Source organism: Balearica regulorum, chromosome 23 (assembly GCF_011004875.1).
Source record: "Balearica regulorum gibbericeps isolate bBalReg1 chromosome 23, bBalReg1.pri, whole genome shotgun sequence".
NCBI lineage: Eukaryota > Metazoa > Chordata > Aves > Gruiformes > Gruidae > Balearica > Balearica regulorum.
In genome coordinates, this window is record NC_046206.1 from 813,013 (window position 1) to 835,709 (window position 22,697).

At 52.8% G+C, this 22,697-nt stretch overlaps 1 protein-coding gene across 4 annotated transcripts in view; it reads left to right on the forward strand.

Annotated features, from left to right (window-relative positions):
• Positions 1 to 22,697, forward strand: part of NECTIN1 (nectin cell adhesion molecule 1) — a 106,725-nt gene that overhangs the window by 57,957 nt on the left and 26,071 nt on the right. The window contains exon 6 of one of the 4 annotated variants that reach the window (XM_075774790.1): positions 5,436 to 12,552. The exons of the other annotated variants lie outside the window; for them this stretch is intronic. Coding sequence (XP_075630905.1) covers positions 5,436 to 5,989 — 554 coding nt within the window. The 3' untranslated portion in view covers positions 5,990 to 12,552. Of the gene's footprint in view, positions 1 to 5,435; positions 12,553 to 22,697 lie in introns of those variants that run through there. 4 annotated transcript variants of the gene reach the window in all.

Sequence of the window (22,697 nt, forward strand, 5' to 3'; positions counted from 1 at the left end):
CATCCTGTCTGATGGCATCTGTGCCAACGGCCCCCGCAGGAGCAGCACTTGATTGATGAGCGATAGGTGACCCGACAGAGAGATTAAAACCTAAGACACGTTTGGCATCTGGCCTAAAAGTTGTCACGCTCTGAAATGCCAGTGGCAGCTGCTAAACTTCTGGATTAGTTGCCAGTGGTTTTTCTACCCCCACCGCCTCCTCTCCCCCCGGACCCTGCTGTGCACGAGGAGAGCAGAAATCCCTGGTAGGGAGAGGAAAGGCAGGATCCCTCGAAGCTAGAGATGGGGCGTGCATAGAGGTGCAAGGGCTGTTGTGAAGGAAGAAGGACAGCAGTGCTACGGTCTTCTCAAATGGCAGCCCTGTCCGGGCTGAAGCAGGTCCGTACGGAAGTATCTCCGTATCTTCACCCATGTACACCTCTGTAACAGAGCGGGTCAAAGTCCTAGGATAATTTGGCATGGGCTGTACTGGCAGGGAAATTTTGCCATCAGCAATCTGTCTCTTAAAAAAACCCCCACGCCTTACCACTGTGTTTGCTGAGGCCATCTGGGAACTGGGAAGCTCCATGAGCCCATTGACTTTAAGGTTCCTGCCGCTCGCCCTGGCTAGAGCCACCCAAAGGCCCCTCTGCTTCCTCTTGCAGCAGGTGTTTGATTTTGCAAGGCAGAAGGAAATCCAGGGCTTTCCCTTGGAGGAGCTTCACGCAAGGAGCAGCTTGGGCTGACGCATGTCCAAAAGGTGATTGCTCATGGAGTTTGACATTTTCCTCAATGCCCAAGGCTACAGTGAGAACCTCAGCTGGTGCTGGGTTTTCCTTGGCCCTTACGATTGAAGGGAAAAGGATGGAAATGTGACTTCAAGAAAAAATGTGTCCACAGGAAGTAGTATCTTTTAAAATATCTAAGCAGTGTGATGAGCAGAAGGGCTTTTGAAAGCTGGTTTCCTGTGGATCTGCATATCACAGAAGAATTGGTGAATAAAAAAATTTTGCTTTTTCTGATCTGGGCCCTTCCTGCCCTTGGGAGCAGCCTCTCGTCCCCGTGGGTTCTCTGATGTCTAATGAGGTTTAGCTCCCACCTCTGCCAGGGATCCCCCTCCAGCTTTCTCCAAGAGCTTTGTGATAGGGATAATTTTGGCTCATTCTTCTTCTGTCAGATACCATTGAAATTGGCCAGCAGGTTCAAAAAGCATTAGATAAGGGATTGATGGACAGGCAGGATGATTTGCATACGTCTCATTTGTATTTGAACCCGGCCATTAAAAGAAAGATGTGATTTGTACAAGGTATATTTTTGAAGCCACTCTTGTGATGGGGAAGGCCTGGTTTGTCTCTGCAGTGGCAGCACTGCTGTGCTCCTGGGTGCAGCAGGAGGAAGGCAGGAGCCGGGGCAGGGAGATGCTTGAGCCCTCTGCCTTGCATGGAGGGATCAAAGAGAACCCGCGGGCTCGGCCGGGTGCCAGAGCGAAGCCCAGGGCGACCGCCCGTCTCCCTGTGCTCCCAGCTGCCGCCCCAGAGGTCCGGCTCCTGGCACAGGGACAGGAAGCTGGGCTGAATGCAACAGCTGGCAGAGCCGGGCAGCGGGCAGATAGTGTTGCTGCTTTAATTCCTATTCATACAGCACTCCCTCTTTTTATGAGGGCTGGGGGGTAGAAGAGGGGGGGAGGCTTTTTATGCTGGCATTAAAGCCTAGCTTGTTCCCCCTCCCTCCGCTTTGCAGTCTCCTGTTTCTCCAGTCCGCTTTTCACAGCGGCTTTAATTCTCTCCAGACTCTTCCTAATGGATTTTTCACATGGGGCCCCCAGCACGCTCAGGCATCGCACCAGTTTCCAGAAATTTCACGCACCCCTCGAACACAAAAAGGGGGGATCCTTTTCCCACACTTTCCCCTCTCTCCCCAGACTGCAGTTCTGCTCTCCTTTGCGCCCCAGACACGAAACTCGGTGGGCAGAGGGGTAAATCCCCCTTTGCGGGGCCGCCGGCAGTGGAGACGGGCGCAGCGACACCCGCTGAGAACCGGACCTGTCCCGAGCCGTTAATGAACCTGGCCGTGGAAGGCCGTGGCACCGCGGCAGGAGGCTGTGCCCGGCACCTGCGGGGCGCGGGGGGGTCCCCGCCAGGGCCCGGCCCTGGGCCTGGGCTGGAGGAGCCCGAAAGCCAAGGGAGCCAGCGGCGGGGGAGCCGGGCTGGGCGCAGGGTGGGCCGCTGCTCCCCGCCCAGCACCTGCCCTTGCGAAGGGCACCTTGTGGCAAGGCAGAGGCCCGCCAGGGCAGAGCCCTGCCCGGGGACCCCCCCCCCCCCCCGTTCCCGGCTCGGCTCGCCGCTCGCCGCGGCCCAGCGGCCCCGCAGAGGGGCTCCGGCAGTGCCCCCCCGCTCCGGAGCCAGCGGCGGTCTGTACCGCCATCCAGCGGCGGTGGCAGGCGTGTGCCCGCCCCGCTCCGGAGCAGCCCGGCCCCCGCCGATCTGGGTCACTCACGCCCCGTTTCTGCCCGCCCCCCCGCAGCCGGGGCTCAGCCCCGTTCCCCCGCCGCATCCCCAGAGCCGCTCGCTTTTCCAGGCTCCGGGGGAGCGCGGTGGGTGGACGAGGGGGGGAGGAAACTATGTGGGTAGGGAGGGGATGGTTTCGGCTGCTGGCTTGCGATCTTCCCATCTTTCTTCTCCCTCTCTTCCCACAGTTTGGTTTTGTTTTCTCTGGCATGGGAAATGGGCCGCTGCGAGGAGGATGGGGATGGGATCTGAGCAGAAAATAGTTCCTTCACTGAACAACGTGTGAAATCCAAAACAGCGGCGTGTTAGTTTTCGTGTCCGTGGCGTTGGCGGTGGCAGGGGGGTGGCATGTGGGCGAGTGCTATCTCGGGGGCGGGCAGCACAAAGGGCAGGAAAAAAATAATATATATGAGAAAGGTAAGCAAAACATTCCCCATTTCACTTCATGCGTCCAAGCTGGGCTGTTAATGAGGCTTTTAATAGAAAAGTGGGCCAAGCTCCTTTTGAAATTGTGCAGACTTCCCTTCTCCGATCTGCCCGTTTTCCAGAGCTGGGAGGCAGAGGGGATCAGCATGCCTCAAGGGACCCTGCACCCGGCGTGCACACCACGCCTGGGTCTTTGCAAGGTGGGCTATTGGGACCCGTGGTCCCGTGCACAAAATCAGCCTTGCGGTGGGGAAAAGCGAGGTGGGAAGAGGCTTCAGACTGGAGCTGTGGGTGAGGGAAAATCAAAGATAGAGCCCCTGGGGTCTGAGCCAGTTTGCTGGTCTTTCCTTGCACCCACCTCAAGCTCCAGGTGGACCCCTGCTTTGTCCACGGTTTTGGGAATTGGGCTCCACAAGGTTGCAGAGGCTGTGATGGCAAGGAGCAGGCCTGGGGAAGTGGTGTGGGCAGGGGTGGCAAGAGCTGTGTGGACACTTGTGTGGTTGAAGCTGAGCCCTCAGCAGCCACGACTACCAGGGGGTGGACGTGACATTTCTTGCTGTCTCTGCAGAGCGGTTTTGCATTAACGAGACGGCCGTGACAAGTCCTCTGTTGATGCAATATGTGGTTTTGGCTTTCCAGAACCCCATCCCAGCTCCCGATGCTGAAATGCATGCCCTCGCTCCTGCTCCGAAGGCTGTCTTTGGAAAGAGATGCTGGCTCCCGCCTGCACAGCGTCTTGCTCCTCGTTCTGGCTGCAGCAGGGAGCCCCCCCATCTGCCTGTTCCCTAGCCCGTTCTGCCCAGTGGGCTGCTCTGTGAGCGGTTTCAGGCTCATGAGGCTTTGCTCAAGGCAAGTCAGCACTGCAGAAACCAAGATGCTGTTGTTGGGATGATGTCTCAGGAAAGGCAGGAAGGAAACAGCTCTCAGGCACAAGCAAAACGTTTATGCCGCAAGGATCAGGCCAGCAACTGCTCAAATTCAGTACCCTTGCCTAAAATCTGCAGCTGTTTCAGGAGCTGCCTCTACCCGGGAGAAGCTCTTTTCTCTGCTCTTCCTTAGCGGCTGGGCTAAGCTGCGCTACAGGGAAACCTGCTCCCTGCTCAGCTCCTGCTCGTTCAGGGCTTCCTGCCCTAACGCAGAAAGGTGCCTGCTAGCAGCAGGCAGTCCCGCAGGCGCGTGAAGAGGGGGCAGGAATCAGACTCTGCCTCGTATCCCTTTTGAACTTGCTGCCTTTGAGCCGCTCCGCGTCGCCCTGTCCTGGCTGCTCTGGGATGGTGTGCTGAGATTTCTAGCTGGTCTGCACCTCTCCTTGGCTGCCGGGGTGAAAAGTGAGGGCCCGGAGGCTCCCGAGCAGCAGTAATGGCTTGCCTCTACGAGCAGGGCTGGCAGACAGGCCTTGGGGGTGGAAGGAGCGGTGAAAGGGTCTGAGCCTGGTGTGCAAGGGCAGGGCTGCCAGGGGGCATTCACCAGGTGCCTGCTGTCTTGAGTTGAGAGGCAGGTGAAGGACTGAGACAGCCACGGGGTGCGTAATGTCTCGTGGCCACGGATGCTCAACAGGCAGTTTGCGAAGCTGAGTTTGGCCAGGGGCTGTAACTGTGCCCAGGGAGTGTTGGGAAGGTTGGTTTAAGGCCTGGATCAAACTTCATCTGTGCCGAAGCGTAGGTGTTGAACTGCATGAAAGAGAAGAGAGCTTCTTTCTCATTTCTTTTCTTTTTCGAGTTATTTATTTTTTTGAATAGGTCAGGGTAACTGTAGAAGCAAGACTACAATAAGTAGTGGCACTACGCTGGCCACAGTTACAGCAGAAGAAAAAGAAACAGTGGGAGGTCTGTGTCCCTGCGCTGCAGAGCCCAGCTGGGTCAGCAGTGGTTCAGGAGCCAGCCGTGACCCTGAGCAGCACCGTGCAGCCGCAGATCACCAGTGGGGTGGGGGAGAGGGGGGATCACAAGGTGCCGCTGCCTTCTGGCCCGACCTAGGCTGGTTAGGGTCAGGCTGGGCTGGGATGCCAAGGAGGGGGATGCAAAGCTGGCAGGTCCACCGTGGCATCTACAGGAGCAGTCGTGGCAGCTCGGTGCCCACCATTGGATGGGGTTTGGGTCGTGCTCCCCGGCGGGAGCACCCTGGGGCTGACAGTATGCTCTGGCAAACTGGACCTGAAATGTCACCCAATAAAACAGAAGGCGGCTGGACTCAAGGCGTTGGGCTTGTGGGATCAGAGCACATCTGGAGAAACCGGGTGGGGTGGGGAGGGAAACACTGCTTCCGGCCTGTTGGGTTCCTGCATGAGGCTTGGCGAGCTTAGCACGGCACGCTGCATTCCCCTTGCTAAGGCAGAGCTCCTGTGCGCTGATCCCCTGTGAAGATGCACCCTTTTCCCCTTTCCCTAGTTTTTCCCTTCCCTGTTCCTTACCCTCATCTTCCCACCCCTCCACCCCCCAAAAATGGCAGTGAAAGCATGGAGGGAGGGCGCGTTTCCGCATGGTTTGACACTGTTCCCCCTTCCATCTGTCTTTTCCTACCCAGAATTTCCCTACACCCCGTCTCCAATCGATGATCGCAAATCCATGGTGCAGCCGAACATCCCCACACCCATCCCCACACCGGTGATTGGGGGCATAGTGGGAGGAGTCTCGCTGGTCCTGGTGGTGGCCGTGGTGCTCTTTGTGGTACTCCTGCGCCGGCGTCACACCTTCAAGGGTGACTACAGCACAAAGAAGCACGTGTACGGCAATGGCTACAGCAAGGCTGGCATCCCGCAGCATCACCCCCCCATGGCCCAAAACCTCCAGTACCCCGACGACTCGGACGACGAGAAGAAGCCGGGCCCGCTGGGCGGCAGCACCTACGAAGATGAGGACGAGGATGCAGGAGGTGAGCGCAAGCTGGGTGTCCCCAACAAATACGAGGAGGATGCTAAGCGGCCTTACTTCACAGTAGATGAAGGGGAGGCGCACCCCGAACCTTATGACGAAAGGACACTCGGCTTCCAGTACGACCCCGAGCAGCTCGACATAGCGGAGAACATGGTCTCACAGAACGATGGATCTTTTATTTCCAAAAAGGAGTGGTATGTGTAGCTCGGCACCCCATTGCTACACACACACACACACACACACACACACACAAGTGATGCCCTCCCACTCCCCCCGCATCCCTGCCGAGCGGAGCCAAGCGGAGCCGAGTGTGCCGCGGCCGCTCGCACACACACTGCACGCGCGCTCACCCCCCGCACATGCACACGCAGCCCTGGCCAGCCCCGGGTGCTCGGCAGAGACTTTGGATGCTTCCAGCACTGGCAGGAGGGGCGGGCTGGGGCGAGCGGGGAGGGAGGGCAGCTTTGCTTACAAATCATTTTTGGGGCATATGGGAGGTGGGAGGTTGGGTAATTATTTTCTCGGTTTTGGTTTTGCTTTTTAATTTCTCTTGACGACTTTTGTCCCCTTCTGTGGTGTTTGTATTGGTCGGTGGCTTAGGTGTTACTATTTGCTTTAACGACTTGTTGCCCAGCCTGTATATTACACTATTTGTGTCTTCATGTCTCAGAGTGCCCTTCAGCCCCACTTCCCCCGCCAAGGTTCCTTCTCCCACTTCTGCACCCCTGAAACACTGGAATTTGTTTGTATGTTGTCTTCTTTGTTTTTTTTTAACCTTGGGAGGGGGTCAAGCGGGCTGTCCGTAGAAGGACAGAGGCCAGGAAAGCTTATGGCAATGGAAACATAGGTGCCATTATCAGGTGAACTGATTTTTTTTTTTTCCCCTAATCACTTTCTTTTCAGTAGGGTCTGGGTAGTGTTGCCATTGCCCACTGCAGCCTGGGGAGATCCGCTCCCAGTTTTTAATGACTCAGTAAAAGGAAAGTGAGAAGAGAGGGGGGAGAAAAAGCCCTAGAACAAACCCCAGGTGCAGGGGCTGATAGCAGGGCAGGGAACCAGAGCTGCCATTTTCCTCCGACAATTTATTACTTCCTGGCTTTTCATTTTCTGTCTTTGACTGTTCTTTTAAAAGAAAGAAGAGGAGTATTTATTGCTGACATTTTTTCCCCTGCGATGGCTCAGAGAAACGCCGGCTCTTTTTGTTCTTGTTGCTGTTGTTGTTGCTAGTACCAGCCACAGAGCAGTTAACTCTGGCACAAGGGTTGTGCACAGCGTGTCACGCACACACTTTGCTGCCATTGCCTGGGGAAGGGGACCAGCCGATACCACTTTGCTTCTCCCACAGAATCACTGCCTTCAGCTCTGGTCTGCAGAGCATGGCAGGGCAGATCTCCCAGGGTACCATCCAGTGGCTTTGCAGGCTGCAGTACAGGATCAGGCCCCTAAGGTTTATTATACCACTAAGACTTAATTGTCATGTGTTTACACTTTTTTTTTGGGGGGGGGGGGGGATGTCAGAGCATGGGGGTGCTTCTGTCAAACTCTCCTAGCAACAACCCCAGCCCTTAGATAGATCGCTTAGTCTGCATTGATTGCCACTTTCTCAATATCACCTCTCTGTCCTAAGCAAAGGCTCGGTAGACAGGGCAGGAGTGCGCGAGCCTGGGGTATCGATCTCGTCCTCCTTCCCTTGAGCCACTGCGTTGTGATGGGGAGGCTTGGATTGCTGCTATCGCTGCGCTCTCGGTAAATGGGATTCCAGACTTCAGGGCCCTCTGTCTGACACTGACCATATCCAAACTAGATTCACTGGGTTGGGGCTTATTTTTCTTCTTGTGGGTTGGTTGGTTTTGGTTGGTTTTTTTTTTTTTAATTTGATGTATAAATAAATCTTTTGTTTGAAAAGAAATCCCCAGTTTTCTGAGCTGTATTATCATGCACATCTAAAAATAGCAGGACTAATTCTCCTCCTGCCTTACCCGCTGGGTTTTGTTCCGTGGCATCCAGCGGTTATCCTGCTACAAAAGGGAGGGTGGCGAGTCAGACCCACGCAGATGAGTCAAGGTCAGATCTCTGATCCAGCCAGCCTCCAATGCTTTCCCTTACCTTGTGGTGCTTGGTCCAGACAACGTGAAGCTGAGCCTGAGCCGTCCACAGTTTGTAGCTTGCTCTTATTGCGTTAGTGGTGTAGGGGAGTGGGAAATCCGATTGTTAGGCTGTAATCTTTCTGCTGTTCCTGCCAGCCCTCCCTGCTTCCTGGCTTCTGGCAGAAAAGCCAACTGCCACAGGAAGGCTGCTTTCTGTCCGCTTGAAGCAGGGCAGACAGAGATTCCCTTGGGATCTCTCGGGCTAAACCTTAAAAAATACGGCTAAACCTTCCTGTGTCCGTCCAGTGCAACCACGAGCACCCTGCTACCAAGCAGCCTCCCAGTAAAGGAAATGAAATCTCTAACATCTCCCTGATTACTAGTAGGGGCTGATTATTAGGAGTGGTCGGTCGTAAACCGGCAGAGGGAATGACTTCCCTCCAGTGCCTTGGGATAACAACATACACAGGGCTTTAATTCCCCAAAGTCTGAACCCTGCAATCTGGATCAGGACAGAGCAGCATTGCCGAGCACTGTGCCTTAGACGTGGCCTACTGTAACGGAACGTGGGGGATGCTGCAGAGCCTGCACAGTTTGTGGTTCGGAGATAATTCTCAAATGAATAATCCTTTAGATCTGAATTTAACAACTGGGCTCTAAAAAGGGTTGTGACAACGTCTCCACCACCAAACTCCGGGTGGTCCTTGACCAAGCGCAGAGTGGAAATCGGTGGCACAGACCCTCCTCTGCAAATTTCCCCGGCACAGGTACATGCTGCGAGGAGATGGATTTGGAAGAAAACAACCTTTTATAAAATCTGCAGGGTCCAGTAGCGATTCTTTCATTTTCCGCATTAGTCACAGGCAGAGGCCACTGATCTGCTCTGGCAAATTCACATTGCACTGACTCCACAGCACTGCAAAGCGCTAGCCAAGAGGGAAGTTGTGCCTCAAGACCAAAGGTACAGAGCCCTGCAAGCAGAGCAGATGGGCCTGGGGCTAAATGGGACAGTGTGACTGTTCCTCAGTTAAGGTACGGCCTGCGGGAAATATGAACAGGAGTCCTAAGAAATAAGCTTTTGGTAGACTTGCATTTAGAGGTGTCATTTTTTGACATGTAGTCTCCTTGGCTTATTCACTGCCCATTCACACGGTGTCCATGTAGTTACCTGAATGGGGGCTCAAAAAACCAGTGAGAAAACAGAGCAAGAAACGAAGATAACAAAGCAACATGGTATTTCCAAGCTAGAGCCTATATACAGTTCCCTTTCTGCTACATCACACTTTTTGCTTCCCAATACTGCACCGGCACAAGTCTAGGAAAGAGCTCAGCCACTTAGCTCAACAGTGTGGTTCAGAAGAGGGGTCAAATGATTATTTTTTACCCAGAAACTCGGCAAGCCTGGAGTGGAAGATTCTTAGACAGTATCGCCTGGCACAGCAGTGAGGTACCCTGCAAGTTCAAGGTTTAGTAGTGCACTCCCCTCATCCTTGGGCCCTTCACCATCACTCCATTGGTGCAATTATCCCCCCAGCCATAGACAAATGCCACCTCTGTGCAGTGATTTGCTTCTTACCATCCCTTGCAAGGTCACCTAATTGGCCAAGAGACTCTTGGGGTGCTAATTAGCCAAGTGATTAGCCATTAATCCATAGCAAGGTAGGAGAAAAAAGAAGCATGGGGGAAAAAAAAAATCAGATTGATGTTTCATCTGAGAGCCATTTTGATCCAGTAGTAGCATCACTCCCTTCTCTAGGTTAAATGGCTCTGAGGGGACCCTGGAAGTTAATTAGATCAGGTTTTCCACCAGCATCAGGAGGAAAGTGGTACCTCGCTCTTCCTGAATGTGAGGGTGGGCTCGGCAGAGATGCCAAATTGAAGACCACGTGCATCCTGCTTCCTGGGAGGTGCTGCAGGGGAGCGGAGGTGCTGGAGACTGCGCAGTACTCACCCTGCAGGGGCAATCTGCCTGGTGGCCCCGAGGGCCTCCTGGTGCCTGGGCTGCAAGAGGAGGCAGAGGGGCAATCTGTTCTTTCCCTGGGGGACGGTGTCACTTGTCCCTTTGTGCCTCAGTTTCTCGCAATGGGCCAGATTCTAGCAGGCTGGGGTGGAGCTGCTGATTTTAAGTGGTGATGCACTTTTCACAGCTGTGTAGATGCGCTCTCAGGCTGGGCCGCCTCTCCCTCTGAGGGATCCCCCAGCTGCCCCAAGTGAAAAATCCCCTGCTTCTCCGCCCCTCTTTCATCAGAGGTGCTAAGGAGGTGTGAAACGTCCCAGCAGGAGCCAGCAAAGAGCAAGCAGAAGCTTCCAGTTGGGAGATGGAAGCTGTTTGTTGTGGCGGAGGATGGGGACCTCCAGGCTAGCCCTCTGGTCAGGGTGAAGCACGTCGTCCCCATCCTCTCTGAGTTCCCAGCAGTGCTGTGGGCACAGCGTTGGCCGTCTCTCCGCCTAGGTGCTAGGGAGCTGCTGCTCTCCAGGAAATGCCCCGGTTTACACCGGACCTGAACTGCTGTGTCGCATTGGTTGCACCCAGTTGGCTTTCCGCCTGGGAAGAGCCGTTGCACTGCTTGGGGACTGGGTGCTGGCAAAGTGCCTCGGAGGCATGGCCAGTCGCTGTACCTCCATTTAAAGGGATCGTTGTCCAGATCCCTTTGCTGGGTTCTTGCCAGCGAAGAGACGTATCAGTGTGGTGCTTTTCCCTTCCCAAACCCTGATCCTGGATGGCAACTTGAGGCAAAACTTGTGGTACGTCAAGATAAAGATGGGCGCGTGGGAAAGCCGAACAGGTAGATGAGAGGGAGGTCAATCCGAGCCCTGCGGTACGTCGCTCTGCGTCTCAACACCGTCTCAGCAAAGAAAACGCGGGTGAATTTGGGCCAAACCTGCAGCTCCTTCCCTGTGTGCATTCAGGGAGCCGTACTGAAGTAGACGCATCTGTGTCACAACCCAAAATGAGCCTGTAGTTTATGGACAAAGACACCCCAGCTGTTCTCCTGCTGGGGCTTATCTCTAGGATTATTCATTGCAATTCACCCCAGTGATGTTATTTTCCCTTATTTAATTACCAGATTTTTCTCCCCCTGTTGTTAAATCATTTTCATTCAGCCAGGGGAAAAAAAAAAACCAAAAACCAACAAAAAAACAAACCCTGAAGATTTCGTAGTAAAAAAAAATCAAACAAACGGAAATGGCAGCACCAAATTGATTGCAAAGGCATAAGGGACAAAGGGAGCCATTTTCCTGATGTTGAGGCAAAAAAGAAACACAACAACTGTTCAGCAGAAATCACTGAGGGTTAGAGAGAGATTCAAAAGATTGATCTTCAAGCAATTAGAGAAGGGAATGCAATTAGAAAGGGGGCTGCCGCTCTCCTTTGCTGTTTTTCTTTCCCATACACAAGCGCACGCGTGTGCGCATACACACACACGCACACACACAGATTTTCGGCGTTTCAGGCACCGGTCATTCTGCTCAAAGAGCGGAGGGGAAAACCCTGTTGCCCAGCTCAGTGTGGGAGACGGGCCATCGTATGGTGCCTGCACAAAGCTCAGAGGTTTCGTAGCGTGCAAACGAGGGGGTATCCCGGGCCCATGGTGTCCTGCAAGGAGAAGCAGTGGGGCACGCTGTAGCCTTTTGCCAGGGGGTTAAAATTCACTGTAAGGTTCCCCCGTTCACAAGCGCTTCTCTCGTAGCACCGAAGTTTTCGGGTCTGTGTTTGCTCCGCTGGGCTGTGGGCAGCGGGCTCCGGTGAGGAGAGGAGGCACAGCCAGCGTCCTGCGCGCTGACGCGTGTCCTTCATTCCGCGTGGCTTACAGCAGCGCTTTACCCTCCCCTAGCCTGCAGCTTCGTCCCCCCGCTCTTTCCCTCCTCTTTGTATTTGATACAACTTGCCGAAACTTCTTGAGAGAGGCAGGGGAAGCCATGGGGCGGGGAGGGTGCGGAGGCCTCGGGTCCAGCTGCCACCCCGGCCTCTCCCCAGGGGCTGCAGCATGGGGTGGGGGGGCCAAGGGCTGGCCCTGGCCGAGGGGCCGGGGTGCCGGAGCGGGGCACGCTGCCTTCTGCAACGGGCCGAAGGGAAGGATTCGGTCCAGCAGCAAGGGAAGGAAACCGAGCCTTAGGAAGGGGGGCGAGTTTGTACTCGGGAGCAGTGTGACTGTCCAGGTGTAATGTACTTAGGGGTGAACGTAACAAGCATGTGGAGTCAGATCCTCCGCTAGCATATGCTGGTATTGGTGGAGGTACTGTCATTGAGGATCTGGTTTTTCTTTTCTTTTGCCTTTCTTTTTTTAAAACGTGATTCCTTAACTCCAGTGATTTTATCTCTCTTCTTCTCCTTCCTCTTGCTGTAATTATCATTGTGGAATAAAGACTACGGACAGACAAACAACCCCAAGCCCCCTTTTTTTTTTGTAATCTGTGTTGTAAGTGCTTTTGTAAAAAATACAAATTAAAAATAATGATAATGTAATGGACTTTTATGATTTTTGTTTGTTTTTTTTTGTTTTCCATCCTTTGTAACAATTTGTTTGTTTGGGGTCCGGGGGGGGGGGCATTTTCATGATTATAGTTTGTGTGGGCAGGGTGTTGCATCACCCTTCCTTTTACTTGTATAAAAAACAATAGTGGCTCAGCTGTGGACAAAAATGTACTTTTTTATAAATAAAGAATTTTAAAAAAAGATACGTTCTCCTTTTTTTTGTGCATCTGTGACTGCGTCATTCTGCAACCTGTGACTGGTAGCTGTATGGAGAGTCACGGTAGCAGAAATGGCATCTGCTTTCCAACTACCTGGGTCTGTTCCCATGATGTGCAGTATTTTCTAATGGGAGCTGCTTGCAGATGAAGGCTGAAGGCTAAGGGTTAAGAGATCTGCAAGACAGCGAGTGGCCTGGAGAAGGTGGGCTGGGAATGACTGGTTTGGCCACTGACATAGGTGGTACGGTGTGAAATTCTTGGACAGCAGATTGAGGATAGACAAAAGGAGGTGGGAGTGTTTCCCCTTATCAACGTAAACAGTTAAATTCCCTGTCAAAGGATGCTGCTGATGCCAAAAGTTAACCTGTGCTAAAAATGTGACTAGAAAAGCCTGGGGAAGAAAAATCCATCCAAAGCTATTAAAAATTATGACACCGTCTCTAGCTTAGGAAGTTCTGAAGTTGCTGTGAGCTATAGCAGATGGGACAGGCTATTGGAAAAATGTCAATACACGCTTGCTCTCTTCTTATATTTTCTCTAGGCATCTGTAATTAGCTGCAGTCAGGGCCAGACTACTGGCCTGGGCCAACCTTTGATCTGACACAGTAGGATGTTCCTGTAGTGCAATGCTTGGCTACCATGACGATCGTGCATCAAAACCATCTAAATGCTGTAGGGATGCTAAGGGTCCATCGCGAGGCAAGATCAGTGAAACTACATCCCTGCCTCGCCGTCACTGAGCTCTGCATTGGGAAGAACAGTTTGCCTTTCCCCTTTCCACCAGCTTCCTGACTGTGAATATGTGCTACAAAGAAAGCCTTGTTCCCAAAGATCAAGGCAGAGAACTCTGCAAGACCCAGACTTTCGCAAGGGAGGGAGAGACAGAGCAAGGAAGAGATCAGAGAAGATGGCGCATGCTCTTCCCTGCGCTGATCTCAACAGGCACTTTGGCACGGCTCTGGCCTAGAGAGCGGAATACTCCCTCGGAGGGGATTTTTGCGCCCAGCTTCAGCACGTGGATGATCTGCTGGAGATCTGAACCAAAACTCAGCCCTCCAGAGAGAGAGCGGGAGAGGGATCCTGACCCAAATCTGAACTTGAACTGGTCTCCATTGGACGGAGAGGGAAGCGTTCAGGATTTGGCTGGAAAGGAGTGGTTTGGTGCAGACTGTTCTTTCCCCGGTCAGCAGCAAAGCAGGCGTGGGGCATGCGCCAGAGCAGCAGGAGGCTCTTTGATACGGGGCTCGATGATCAGTGCATTGTGTGCTGCTTGGCAGACAGGCTCCCTCCAAACCCCGTGCCACGAACAGACTTCGGAATCATTCTGCTGAAAAAGGAATGTGCCGGGTACCTCACTTTGGAAGGGCTTAAAAATCGCCTTGGGGAGGCTTTCCTCAGATGCAAAGGGAGGAAAAGCCAGGAACGCTCTTGTTATCAGGCTTCACGTGGCCAAGGGAGTTGTGACCGCTATCCAGGCTGTATCTGTATGTCCACATTTTTCACTCCTCTCATTTTCCCCTTTCTGCCAGCTCCTCTTAGCAATGACAGATGTTGGAAGCGTAGCTTTGCTTCAGCTGCAGCTATTCGGATCAGTAGCCCTAGGAGCGACCATGACAGCGATGCAGAGGGGCAGCATCCTACAGAACTGGATCCCCAGCAGCTGGCTCAGCCACGTCAGCCAAATTTGGGGGTGGGGAGAAAGGGGAGAAAGAAAAGGAGCTCTGGGGAGCTGGGATGGGGGTCTAGGATGGAAAGAAGGATAGGAGGGGCTGTCTTTGCCCATGGTCCTGCTGGGATGAGCCCCTGGGAAACGCTGCGCTGATTTCCCAGGCCATGTCTTACAGTTAAGCGATGATGGATAAAACCCATTGCATGGGGCCTCTTCTCAGCAGCTCAGGTTGCAGAGCGCTGAACACAGCAGGAACTGACTCCCATGCAGTGCCCCTAAGTATTGTGTTTCTCTGGAACAAAACAGAAACACGTTGGGAGCGGGAATGCCAGCAATGCATGTGGCCCATGGAAAAATGGCAGCGTGGCTTGGATCTCTTCTCAAAGCCACATCTCTGCAGGCGAGCGCTGCTGGCCCCCAAAAGCAGCTTCAGAGCCCTGACAATCAGCAGAGGTGCCAGCAGAGAGCCAGGGGAGGAGCTGGATCAGGGCAGGAGGAGACGAACAAGAGGCTCACGCTTGCTCTTAGGCTGTGTGCCCACTGGTGATGAGCATGGTCTGGCAGCAGCGAGCCAGTCTAGACCAGTGCAAACACCATGAGATTCACCTCCCTGGAACTGGGACATACACGCAGAGTTCAGGGCTGAAATGTCCATGATGAAGATACAGAGCCAGGTTCCCGGTTGGTGCAAGCACAACCAACTTTTCTGACTGCAATGGAGTTACGCTTATTTCCACCTGCACACACGAACGTGGCCTAAGCAGGATTTGCAGTGAGAGAGAGTGAGATACAGTCCGGCGTAATCAGTGAACTATCAGGCCACCTGCCCGATATCCTTGGGCACCTGGGAAGGAGATGTCCCTCCCATGCTGGGATTAATGCCTGGCACAACACTCGAAACCAGATGGATCTCCCAGGGATCCACATTCATGGCAGACTCAGAACTGGAAGTGCAAGAGCCAAAGGGCTCCAACAGACAGAGAAAAAGGTGGTGTAACTGGGAGATGTTAAACCAGGCTGGCTGTGAAGGGGTGGGAGCTCAAGGGCCACTGGAGACAGGTCAGACCACAGAGCATCAGTCCAGAAATACGTGACTCTCAATGCAAAATTGATTGTGAGGTAAGAGGCAATCCGTGCTCGAGTTCAAGTTGGAGCCCTCAAGGTCACACATACCATTAAGTCTCCCAGAGCTGGTGCTGGAAAAATTGAACTTAGAGAAACGTGCCGGTTTAGAACAGTGCTGGGTGAATTACTTGTAGTAACAAATATATTTGATTAGTTTTTTGTCATGGTTTCAGATTATTTGCAATCTTGAGTTTGATTTGTATGAACATATTTGTTAGAGGAAATTGCTTTATGCAAATGTTTTCCAGCTGGGGGACCTGTGACACCGAGAAGTGCTGTTGAGCCTCAAATGCCCTCAGTGGTGCCTGGCAGAAGGCGAGGGGGGCTGGTTCACCCCTCCTCCAAAGAAGGCATTTCGCAGCCCTCCCAGACATGTTTAGATGCAGGTTCTCTCTTTTACAGTATTTGTAGAACAAGGAACAGCCCGTAAGAAAAAAAAAACCTGGATGTGTGTTGGACTCCTAAAATTTTACATACTCGCTAGCAGAAATCAGAGAGTCAGGCGTGGCAAAGCCAGGGCACAGCACGATAAATGTGTACGTGTTTAAAATGTAGGTTAAAAATGTTGTATCACCCCCCCAGGGGCTGAATTATTGAAAGGCAGTAGTTTATGGATACCGGCCATTGGAGTCGCTCCCTTAGCCTCAGCAGTTGAGGTGGATGTTGTGGCCTCATCTGACGAAGCCCAGCACATGGTGGGTTAGAGACTCTTCCTCCTCTGTAGATCTCTCAACTGCTGAACCAAACCCAGATCCTTGTAGGAAACAGGCAGAGTTTTTTGTTGGAACTGTGCGGAATTTGGGGAAGAAAATGGTTTGCATGCGACGAGGCACTAACTGCTCTTTCTGCCTCTTTGCAGAAAACACTGTCCTGTAGTTTGCCAGTGCACTCAGGAGGAGCAGTTCAGTGCTCCCTAGATCCCGGGAGACGAATATTGATCAAATCTTAAGAGATAAAGGGAGCACCCTTTGAGGCGCTGTGAGAGGAGGGGGTTTCCCTTTTTTGTTCGTGCCTTTTGCTAGCCTTGCGCCAGAGTCCCTGGTATATCTGGGGCTTTGCGAAGCGAACGCTTTCCTCCACCCACCTGCCTGTGAACCGCTGCTAGCCCCGTGGAGAGAAGGTACCCGAATGTTTCCATTTCTCCCTTATCTCTCTGTTCCTCTCAAACTCCTGCCAGCCTGTTTATCTCACAGTTTTGAAAAGAAAATTGCCAACCTCACACCTGTCAGGTTTAACTGATTGCCTGTCGCTTGGAGGGAGGGAGTCCGTCCGTATGGCCCTGGCTGCACAGGCTCTGCTCACCAGGGGAAATGTCTCCATCCCTTGAGGAACGAAACGCTTCATTTCCCATCTCCCGGCCTCATCTCATTGTCCCGATGTAGCTCCCAGCCCTTTCAATTACGGCTTTACGATAATAATGAACAGTAGCTTTCTTCTGGCACACAGTTTTGTCCACCCAAGGAGCTGATCCCATCACGAAACGCTCATCCCCCGAGGTCCATCGTTTCCCCGCTGTGCAAAAGAGTGCCCTTCCCCAGGGGGGTGATACAGAGAAGTGAAATGACTTCAGCAAAGGCATGCAGGGAACCAGGGAGAAGGCTCAGGGGTGAACTTGGGAGATCTAAATCCTCATTTTGCTTATCAGAGCACACTTCTGCCTATGGGTTATACACAAACACAGGCTCACTGTCGACATCCCCAGCAGGTGCCTTTCCCCGGGTCTGGTGCATATCCCTTCCTCTGCCCACCCTGAATCTGCACAATCTGGAAGGGACTGAATTCTGGCTGTGCCCTTCCCAGTGGCTTAGCCAAGGAAGAGGTAGGAGTAGGAGCAACAAGTAGGAGGGCCACCCAGTCCAGCTGCTGCCAGCTGTGCGAGGTCCACAGCTGTTGATATGAATGCTGCAGCTGTCTGGGATTATGAATGGATACCAAAGCGGGAATGCCGAGCCTAAATGGCTCGAGTAAACACTGCAGAGCAGTCCAGAAATAATGGCGTGGGGGCTTTCTAATAGGGAGGAATCATAATGAACTAGAAATTAGTTACTTAAATGGTCACTTCCTGGGGTTTCGTTGATGTCCGATTAACTTAACTTTTAATTTGCATAAGCAATAAATGTTTAATTATGTTATTAATATATTTGAGTTGAAGAGCTTATGGGGTTTTATAATTGGCATTTAACTAGATAGTTCCAGCATATTAACTAATGTTTTATAGCTCCATGCGAGGTTTCCCAATTATAACTGACCTAAAAATTTGCTTGGAGGACCTGCCTTGAAAGCGTTAGCTGAACAGAATAGGGGGAGGTGAAGAGGAGGATGTGTGGAGCCCATCCCCACGTGGAGAAATGTGAGCAGCCGGCTCTGCACCCTCCGCAGAGGCTTTGAGACCCCTCTCCCCTCCCTAGGATGCTCTTTCCTTAAGGCCCACAACCTTCCCTGTGTCAGCGTTCAGCTGACTGCCAAGCCAAAAAGGCTGACACACAGCGGGGGATTAGGATGGGGAGAAAGAGACTTAGAGATGGGGAAGGCTTGCCCATGGGTTACAGCATGACCTTGTGACTGGTCAGCTCTGGCAGCCTCTGGGACTGTGTGTTCAACTCCCAGCCCTTGCTCGTTCCCCTGCTCCTCTGCTGCACGTGGGCACCAGTTTCTTTCTCGCCAGGGAGGTGTTAAGGAGCATCCTTTAAGGTCCAGTTTCAATAGATCTACTGAAAAGCTATATACTTGGGCATCTTCTGCATTCTTCCCTTCCGGGTCCTCTTCCTTTTACAAATACGGGTGCTTCAGCAGGGATACAGAATATTGCAATGGCTGAATTACAGTGTCCTGAGTCTATTAATGGGCTTCTTTACAAACCCACCAACCTCTGTCTCATCCAGAGACTGCTGAGGCACTGAGGTCATCACTGTCTCCACACGCCCTATGAAGGCATCGAGTAGCATCAGGCCCGCCACCTCTCCTTGCGGACTCAGAAACGCGCCCGCTGACAGCGATTCCCTCTTGACAACTCCTTCTGAGACGTGTCAGTCAGCCATTCTTAATCTATTTTCTATTCCGTCTCTACACTTACTTTGATGAGGTGACTGGTTTAGTAGGCAAAAAATGACATTGTGTTTGACTGACAAGACCCATTTCCCACGAACCATGTAGACTGGCATCGATTATATTCCTGCCTCTTAATTCTTTACTAACTGGAATCTGTGTTAGCTTTTTCTGGTGCCAGAAAATCACCACGTATTCAAGTCATTCTCTGTGTCCTCTTCCAGTCTGCTAGAATTTAACCTTCTAGAATTTAACCATTTCAACAAATAGTAAAAACTAACAGCAGTGAGCTAAGGATCTCCTCAGCTAAGTCTTTCGACCTATTTGCTTATAATAAGTGGAGTATCCAAGGAGATGGTGTCCAGCAAGCTCCTCAGCCTTGTCATCCTCGAACACGCAGGAATTGTTTTGTCATCTCAGAAGCCACAAACAAATGTCTGTTGGTCTCCAGAGACAGATCATGAATAGTTATTCAAATCTTCTGCCTTTTCTGAATCATTGCCACCCTCTTGACCATATCCATCTGGTGAAGTGCCTGTAGGGCCTTGCAGAGATTTTGTTTATTCCTGCTGTATTCCCCAGAGTAACCTTAGCTTTTGTATCAATCGCCTGCCCTTCACAGCTTCTCTTTCACAGTGACTGATCTCTCTCTTTCCAGCTTCTCCGTTTGATCTAAACTGGAGATGGGGGAAGCTCCCCATCTGCAAGCTAACAAATACCTGGCTGAACAAGGTTACGTGGCTAAATACTGGTGGTCACATGCTAAGGCAGAGCCTGTCCCACAGAGCTTACACGACATTTGAGAGTCTTTCATTGCCATTAACAGGAGGCAGACATCAGGAAAAGGGTCAGGAACAGAAAGTCTGAGTTGCCTTCTGCGTCATCGTCCCCCTCCTGGAGCAGGATCGGACGTGCTGCAGGTGCTCTCGCTAAGTCAGTGCAGGCACAGCGGCCACCCTGGCGTGGGAGAGGTGGATCCCACCCTCGGCGCTGTCAGGCGGGAGGATGTGTGTGACGAGCGGGAGAGGAGGCAGCGGCACTAGAGTCCAGGTCAGAGCCACATGAGCATCCGACGGCTTAATTCTTGCACATCACTCCCGAATGGCTGGCAGCTCCCTCCCTGCTCCAGGAGGCTGAAGAGTCGTTCTTTTGTCTGGACTGCAGCGGGTCTCAAGGGTATCTGGGGAGCTCTAGGAGAGGAGAGAGGGGAAGGAGGCGTGTGAAGAGGCACAGCAGCCTCGAGCACTCCTTGCTGCTGCTGCAGTTGTCTGCCAGGCACGCAAGGGCCCGAACGGGTCAGGGTGCAGGTTACCAGGGGAGACCCGTAGCCTTGATCACCTTTCCACTTGCGCAACCGGTCACGCACTTTTGGCCAGATGGCAGAGAAGCAGAGGAGTTCCTCCTCGCCCTGCCACACACAGCCTGTGTCTGCACCTAAGTCCCAGCATTCTCTCTGCATCGATGCAAACAGGGAGCTGATCTCAGCCTTCGGGGACATCCAAGTTACAGCTGCCCTGTGCTGTAAGCACTCCGGATGCAACAGGACACAAATACGTCCCAGGGCACATGGCCAAGCAGAGTAAGACATTCCCAGGAGTGCTGCTGAAGATTGTTGAGCAAATTAACTCTATTAACAGAAATGATAAGAGTCTGAGCTGCAATCCCTGTACCTTCTATCTGACAGAATTCATCTGGTGTCTGCTTGTAATAGCACGACCTTAATGGACTCATCAAGGGAGCAAGGCTGTATCTCCGGCTAAACGTGGATTTGGGACCACGCTGTGCTCTGGGCAGCCTAGAGCAGGCTGCTAAGATCAAGAGACACGCTCTGGCGTAATGGGGCTCAGGATCTGGCCCCTTCATCCCTCCAAGAGAGGCAATTTCAAGTGTCATCACCTCCTCGAAACTGTACAGCAGAAAAAATAAATTACCAAAGGGATTTGATTGTTCATTACTCTGCTGAGCTGCAAGGAAATGAAGCAGAACTAAGATTAAGGGCTAGGAGGCAGAGGAAATGTCAGATAACATTTCCTATCTTCTTCAGAGCCCATTTCCCCCAAAACAGGCTGGGGCACTCTCCATAGAACTGAACCGAGCTGTGAAGCCCCCGGTTCTAGGAAAGCAGGGGTGTCGGTGGAGTTGGCCAAACGGGGTGGAGAGAGGGCAGGGGAAGGTTTCTGCTGGATTTGGATAGATGGGTTAGAGGCAACAAGGTCACGTCTGGCCCCTCTTTGCTGGAGCCACTGAGTGGCACGGAGAGACAGGGAGATCCCAGAATCTGGGCTTAACACAGATGTTCCTTGGCCGTGCGTGAAAACGCGGGGAACGTAGCATGCGTGTGCGCAGAGGGGCTCACTTTCTATGGGCGGACACTGCTGCATATAGCCGCTTGCTGTTGCACTCCCCGAACAAATGGCTCGCTCTCTTGCACAGTAATGACTTTTCTAAGCTCTGTCCCTTCACACAGGAAAAGGTTTCCTTCCTAAGCTGTCAGACCGCGTTTCCAGGTGCTGTTTAACAACTGCCACGCTTTGCTCCAGGAATGGAAGGAAAAACAGCCCAGAAAGAGGTATCTGCAGGGGAGCTCCCACTACAACAGCTACTCTGCAGAACTCAGTCCCCATCTCTGCTGGATCCCATGGGGTTAACAGACTGTTCCTATTGCCGTTATCCAAACCCCATCCTCGTTAGTGGCCAGTGGGAAGCATTGCAAGGGAAGGTCACTAGGGGTTAAAGCCGCATTCCAGACATGCTTTTGCTGCCAGGAGCTACTTAACCAGATGCTGCTTAACCAAGGATGACTCTGCTGCTTCCCATGCAGGAGAGGAAAAGGGAGAAAGCTGGTCATTACCGGAGAGAGCCGAGATGCCTCCACCCTTGGTGAATGGCAAAGCAATTGCTTTTGCTGGAATGTGTGTAAAATCTCCACTAACACCAAGCACATCCATGTGTCCACTTGCAGTTGGGCATGCTCTTCAAAGCAGGCACCCCAGGGAGGGCTGGATCTGCACACCACACTGCCAAGTTCTCCCCAAACCTCATCAGAGACAGGCGAGTGGTTTGCAAAGCCTTCAAGTGCCAGTTGGGCTAGTAAAAATTACAGAGAAAAGCAAAGCGGGCAGGGATCTTAAAGAGATGTTGTGATTAGTACCTAGACAGTGGGGTGCTCATGCTCTGAATGCACTCAGGACCCCGGGGATACTCAGGTGTCTGATCTTCAACAGAGAGGAATCAGATGGGGGATATGTCAGGTCACTCATAGAGGGGCTTGGCAGTCGTGAGGGATTCCCACTTGTGGGAGGGAGAGGAAGGACAATGCAGAGAGCGGTCGGGAGCATTTGCTTCTTTAACTACCCTTGGCGACACTGGTTTTGGCCCCGCTCAAAACGTGCAACATAACCGAGACCCTCCCAGCACCCGCTTGCTCGGACCAGCTGCAGGGAGGTGCAGCAGCCCAGTGTGGGAGGAGCGCTCCCCCCTCGCCGGGGCCCTGTGGACCCCGCCTGGGCAGCGGGGGATTTCCAGGGGAATGAGGCCGAAGCCCAGTGCGGCGGCAGCGTCGGGCTTGCAGCCATGGCTTGGCGCTCGTGTGTGTGGCGGCTAATTGTATAAATGAGAGTTGCACCAATGAGCACCCTGGCGGGAGCGGCTGTGACAGCTTTTAAAATTCCTTCTGACTTATATCAGGGCATAGAGGCAGAAGAGCATCTCTGACTTCATTTTGTTGTTTAACCTTTGGCTGGCTGGCTGGATCTCCAGCTCCTGAAATGACACAAAACCAGAAGCACCTTCTCTCGCTAGCAAGATTGGTCCTGAGCTCCTTCTGTAGCTGGAGGAGTCTCTGGGAGGCAGGGATGGGGAGGGCTGCTGGATCAGCTCTGCTCTTACTATGCGTTTGTCACCAAGTGAAGCCCAGACACTCCTCTCGCTCAGAAAACTCTGCCAGCCACCTTTGCTAACCAAATGGCTCCTCTTCCCCATGCTGAGGTCCAGCTCCCCCCTCTTTCTCCCACCACGTGTCACCGGATGAGCAGCACTTGGTAACAGAGCCAGTTCTGGACACTGCAGGGGTTAAGTGGTGCTGCAAATCGCAAGCTGACCATCAAACATTGATTTGTGCTTGCACAGGGACAGATTCTCCTCACTGGGAAGTGTTTTCACAAGTGGTTTTTGCAGCCCGGTCGCCTCCACCTGCAGTTAGGCGAGGATCTGAGCTAGAGCAAGGGCTGAGCAGGGCTGAGGCGGGAGGAGACCGAGACGTTGTGTTCCCCTTCTCTCCACTTCAGAGCAG